This window comes from Chiloscyllium plagiosum, chromosome 5 (genome assembly GCF_004010195.1).
Source record: "Chiloscyllium plagiosum isolate BGI_BamShark_2017 chromosome 5, ASM401019v2, whole genome shotgun sequence".
Taxonomy (NCBI): Eukaryota; Metazoa; Chordata; class Chondrichthyes; order Orectolobiformes; family Hemiscylliidae; genus Chiloscyllium; species Chiloscyllium plagiosum.
This window is the reverse complement of record NC_057714.1, coordinates 29,428,148-29,434,377: the sequence shown is the minus strand read 5'-3', so window position 1 is coordinate 29,434,377 and position 6,230 is coordinate 29,428,148. Positions and strand designations below refer to the sequence as shown.

The 6,230-nt window shown below is 40.1% G+C and overlaps 1 protein-coding gene across 1 annotated transcript in view; it reads right to left on the bottom strand.

Annotated features, from left to right (window-relative positions):
• LOC122550241 (dynein axonemal heavy chain 11-like) overlaps window positions 1–6,230 on the bottom strand; it is a 456,308-nt gene that overhangs the window by 406,701 nt on the left and 43,377 nt on the right. The window contains exon 6 of the mRNA XM_043690997.1: window positions 4,326–4,537. Within this exon, the coding sequence (XP_043546932.1) occupies window positions 4,326–4,537 (212 nt within the window). The remainder of the gene's footprint in view (window positions 1–4,325; window positions 4,538–6,230) is intronic.

The window sequence follows — 6,230 nt, the reverse complement described above, 5'->3', positions numbered from 1 at the left end:
CGTAACTGCGGAAGAGGGGCAGGCAGTCGGCCCTAACGACCCCCTCCATGGCCCACTGCCTAGACCTGTTTATGGCCAGTTTGGCCAGGCCCAGGAGCAGACCCACGAGGAGGTCTTCGGACCTGCCCTCTCTACTCCGTACCGGGTGGCCGAAGATCAGGAACGTGGGACTGAAGTGCAACCAAAAGCAGAGGAGGAGGTTTTTAAGAAAAAGAATCTCCTGTTTATTCTGTCAGACAGGGTGCCCTGATTGGCCCAGGTTAACAACTCTAATCAAGGTCCTCAGTCAATGAGATCCACCCAGTCCTGGTTCTAATCATTACAACAGAGTTGCTTCAAAACAAAAGGACTTTAGCTCTTTTATACATTTGACTAGGGATACAACTGGTCTAAATCAATCCTTTGCTGCTCCCTTGACTGGCTTGTTCACATACTGTTTTCATTGAGTTTAAGTAATCGTTCACAGCCACCTCTATTTCACAATTCCAGTCTTGCACATGCTCAGAGAATCAATTAATTGGCTTACTGGCTTTACACGCAACTACTATTCAGATTGGCAACAAGGGCATTGTTTGGTACATCAGGTAACAGCATCGTCTCACTATAGTGCTCACCTGGGCATTTCATTGCCCAGCCTTGATCGTTTTTATCTGATTGCCACGGGAACTCCCATCTTGTTTCAGCCTTGTTTGATGTCAAAAGCTACTTACTAATGTGTCTTCTTTCTGAAAGGCTGAGTGGCTTGCTCTTGATCTTCAGTAATGTTGCAACTGTTTACTTGTTGAGAACATGTATTCTTCATATCAATAATCATGCTTACTTTTACAGAAGGTGGGCTCATTTTCTTCTATTCCTTGATCCACAACCTCCATGTCCAAGACATTTATTTACACAAGAGTAGAAGGACTATCAGAGGAATCAACACACTGGCTAGCATGGTCATTCTTAGTAAGACTGAAATTCTGCTGAGCAGGAAGAAGCCAATGTTCAGACCCCTGTTGATTATCCCAAGCCTTGAATTCTCACTGGGGGTATTAGCTGTGCAGTGGATCTCTTGGTTGCATCAACATTCATCTTGTTAGAAAGTAGCAAGATGTGATTGACTCCAGTTTTGAAATGGGGTAGTTTACTTTTTGTAAACAAATCTGTAGCCAAACATTTGACACAATGCAACACAATATTGGCTTCCATCTCTTGGAGCTTTCTTTCAAATTCTCCTTTCAGTTTTATGGGTATTTCACCTGGTCAACGATTCATTGATTTCTTCTCTGTATCACTGACGTAATACTCAGGAACTTCAACGCATCTAGCCATCTCAGTAAAACACTGTGGATATTTAGACCAAATTATTTTTTTTGCTTCTGATTTGACTGAGTACATAACCTTCAACACTCAGTGTGATCTCCTTCATCTCATGATTGATTAAGAACAGATCCAACTCTTCACAACTGGTCAGACCATCTGTTCCAGTGATATTGAACATTCAATTAACAACTGCGTAATTGGGCCATCTTCAGCTGTCTTATCTCAGTTTTCCAGTGAAGAGTTTGCATGACATTGCGCAATTATGTAGCAAGTCTCTTTGAGGAACTTTTCTTCTTTCAAATTTTCAGGAAAATCATAAGAAGATTATAGTCTGAGTAGGGGCTGGGAGACATGATTTTGTATTCTGGTCTCAGACTTCAGTTTCAGCTTTATGGTTCTTAGTTTTTTTTACTCTTTTCCTGATGTGAATGGTTCCATTAATTTATTTTTCCTGAGAAGTGTCAGTTTGTGGTAGTTCACGTAGGTGTAAGTTTTCTTTTTTACATCTATTTCATCACAAACTCTTGGTCATCTTCCACCTCCCATTTGTATTACTATTATTGTCATGTCGCTGGTAACTCATTAAACATCAGCTTCTTTCGCTCTGCACATTCTTTCACAGCCATTGGGCTTTCCAGAGGCTCTGGAGTTGGATCCACAGGCAGGACACTTCTTTCTAACTGTGAGCATGTGGTCATCCAAACTCTTAGACATCTTTCTCTGTGTCTGGCCTGTGTTCTTCTGTTGCTTGCAAACTAAATCAACTCGACTGCTTTTCCCCCAATTTAGCTAGAAGCTAGTCATCTGGACAATCAGCATCTCCATCGGTTTGTGCCACCCATATACAACCTCTATACAAGATTGAGGGCCAATTACTCCCAGGCAACTTTTTAAATTTCACTTAGTAGAAGCCCCAGTGGAGCTAAGTTTTTTTGTTTGTTTCCTACAGTTTAAATTTCCTGTCTGCATTTCTCAATCTTGCTAAGAAATTGTCACCAGGACCCCTCAGTTCATGCCTCAGACTCTGAAATTCATACCAGTGAATTGGACTATTTGTCCTTGGCTGGAAAAACATGTTTTTTTTTCAGCAAAATGCCTTTCTTTTTCTGCCATCCTCACTCATCTGTGCTGTCCACAACAGCTTGTGATATTGTGAGCTTGACTTTTCCAATCAAAGCAATTTGCACATAAGAGTACGCAGAGCACCAAATTAGCTTATTACCAGCCCTTCAACCATTGCTTGGAGTCTATATTTGTTGGCCATAGTTCTTGTCTCAGCCCCTTTACATTTATATTGGTGGATCTGATGAGTTGACTTCGGCTGGATGTGTGCGCTGAATTTCTCAAAAAAAGTGTCAGAGTTCATACTACTTTCCTCACTGATCCCCCAGCTAATAAACAGATCTAATCCTTTCTCAAGATCTTTCATAATCCAATTCAGCAGTAAATACCTTAAAATGCTTAGCATTACAACACAACAGCCCCAGACTGAAAATATTCTTCCACACAATTGATTTTTGCCGATTGAAATGCCTTCAAAGTTTGAAAGCGTTGCTTCTAACATGTCAGGCATAGCCAGAAGTGACAAGCAGTCATTCAAAAGAATGTTAAAATTAAAGTAAATGCAAACGTTGTGAAAATAAAATCTTGCAAAAAACATAACTGTATTGTGATGATGATGTTTGTTATATGATTAATTAATGCCAATCTCTAACTGCTGCCTTCATCTACACAAGCTTTTGTTATGTGTGTTCACTAACAGATTAAAAAACCAAAGGAAAACTAATTTCAGATGAAGCTATGTTATGCTAGACCTCTAAAACAGGCCTAACTATTCCTGAGCCCAGGAAAGTAAATGACCCAGGGACTCAAATTTGAAGGACACCTGATGACTCCTTCCAAAATCTACTTTTACATGAAAGTCAGAAGATAAAATAGTTCACATTTTAATAAAAACCTAATAAAAACCGTGGGTGGCACGGTGGCACAGTGGTTAGCACTGTTGCCTCACAGCACCAGAGACACGGGTTCAATTCCCGCCTCAGGTGACTGATTGTGTGGAGTTTGCACATTCTCCCCGTGTCTGCGTGGGTTTCCTCCGGGTGCTCCGGTTTCCTCCCACAATCCAAAAAATGTGCAGGTTAGGCGAATTGGCCATGCTAAATTGCCCGTAGTGTTAGGTGAAGGGGTAAATGTAGGGGAATGGGTCTGGGTGGGTTACGCTTCGGCGGGTCGGTGTGGACTTGTTGGGCCGAAGGGCCTGTTTCCACACTGTAAGTAATCTAATCTAAGTAATCTAATCTAATCTAATCACCCTGCAGAAAAAGTGCCAACTGAAAAGGAAGAAGAAATGGGAAAAAGTAGAAAGTTTTAAAACTCTCTGAAGAAAAATCTGTGTCATTAAACTCAACATCAACTGTGTTCCTGATGAAGGGCTTTTGCCCAAAACATCAATTTTCCTGCTCTTCAGATGCTGCCTGACCTGCTGTGCTTTTCCAGCACCACTCTAATCTAGACTCTGATCTCCAGCATCTGCAGTTCTCACTTTCACCTATCAACATCAAATCCAAACCACAAGACAGTAAAAGTATTTTAATTTACAATGATTATTTTTAAATGCATACTTCTACTGCAATAAGTAAAGTTGAAGATTAAAGTATAAAATATTTCTAAAAACACATCCTTATCCATCAGCAGAATCGTGCAGTTAGGTCAGTCAATGCAGCATTAAAAACAATTTGAGATACCATGCTTAATTTGCAACAATAATCTTTTATTTCAAGTAAATAAAGCTACAACTGCTTAGCTATTTAATCAGGGGAATTAATCAGCCTTTTTTTAAAACCATCCGTAACATAATCAAATCCTTCTTTGATACCAAAGACTACTTTTTGCTGTGAACAATTTCAGCCAATGCACAGATTCTTATAATATTTTGATAAAAGATATTTCTTCTCTGTTAACACGATCACTTTGCTTAATGATAGCTGAGAGTCAATTTTACACTTATTTAAAATTACCTTTTCAATCAACAAATTGCAGAATTCCTGCAGGACAACAATGATGCGAAGAGGAACACAATAAAATTTGGAATGGCTCCAGATGAGACAGATGGTGTGAAAGAGAGCTGGAATGAACACAAGAGTCTCTGCAAGTTCACTCTCTTGCAAAATTTCAATATGGTGCTGCAGCGGTCTAAGATGGAGGTCGATGTCTTGGACTTCAACCAATGCTGAATAAAATTATAACATTAAGAATTCAATATGAGTACACGATAGAAAAACATGGGAAAACCATTCTAATAAAGGTTGAAACAAAATTTTAAAATACATATTTTGCAAAGTAATGAATAAATGTACCTACTGAATAGCTTTTTCCATTTTTTGAAGAGTTTATTAAAATTTCTTTGGGAAGGCTTTGGCAGAAGCCAAGGCGATGCTAACAAGGCTGTGATCCTGACAGCTGAGGTCAGACTCTCTAGTCTGAATGAGTACAGCATGCCAAGATTTCCTGGATGCATCAATACCTTTCAGTTAGTTGCACTGACAGGATATATTTCTTAGCAAATTCGGCTTCATTGCATTTGCTCACTCGATTAGAAAAACACGGGAAATGTCAGTTGTTTAGCCAAGGTGATGTCTAAATTGAGTATTTATTTTTAAAAAAGGAAAAGCCGTGCATATACTGTTTGCATCTTCACGTGCAAGGGCAAAAAATAGAAACAGATGTTATATCACTGTTGTTTTGTGTTCTTGTTATAAAAGCATAGAAAACTGACAGCAATAACAAATAAGGGACAGCAATAAGACAGAGAGACTGCAACATGCAAAAGAGATAGTTTACTAGTTTAATGCTGATCACATCAAACTGCTGTTCATCTGGTTTCTAACAGTCCTGAAAAATTCAGAAGAATTCAGCTCACTTGGTTACACAGTTAACTAAATAATCAAGGCCAGGGTATGACAATTAGAGTCATAGAGATGTACAGCATGTAAACAGACCCTTCGGTCCAACCCGTCCATGCCGACCAGATATCCCAACCCAATCTAGTCCCATCTGCTAGCACCCGGCCTATATCCCTCCAAACCCTTCCTATTTAGATACCCATCCAAATGCCTCTTAAATGTTGCAATTGTACCAGCCTCCAGCATATCCTCTGGCAGCTCATTTCATATACGTACCACTCTCTGCGTGAAAAAGTTGCCCATTAGGTCTCTTTTATTTTTTTCCCTCTCACTCTAAACTTATGCTCTCTAGTTCTGGACTCACCGACCCCAGGGAAAAGACATTGTCTATTTATCGTATCCATGCCCCTCATAATTTTGTAAACCTCTATAAGGTCACCCCTCAGCCTCCGACACTCCAGAGAAAACAGCCTCATCCTGTTCAGCCTCTCCCTGTAGTTCAGATCCTCCAAACCTGGCAACATCCTTGTAAATCTTTTCTGAACCCTTTCAAGTTTTACAACATTTTTCCGATAGGAAGAAACCAGAACTGCACGCAATATTCCAATAGTGGCCTAACCAATGTCCTGTACAGCCGCAACATGACCTCCCAACTCCTGTACTCAATACTCTGACCAATAAAGGAAAGTATACCAAACTTCACTATCTTATCTACCTGCGACTCCACTTTCAAGGAGCTATGAACCTGCACTCCAAGATCTCTTTGTTCAGCAACACTCCCTAGGACCTTAACATTAAGTGTATAAGTCCTGCTAAGGTTTGCTTTCCCAAACGTAGCACCTCGCATTTATCTGAATTAAACTCCATCTGCCACTTCTCAGCCCATTGGCCCATCTGGTCAAGATCCCGTTGTAATCTGAGGTAACCCTCTTTGCTGTCCACTACACCTCCAATTTTGGTGTCATCTGCAAACTTACTAACTGTACCTCTTATGCTCGCATCCAAATCATTTATGTAAAT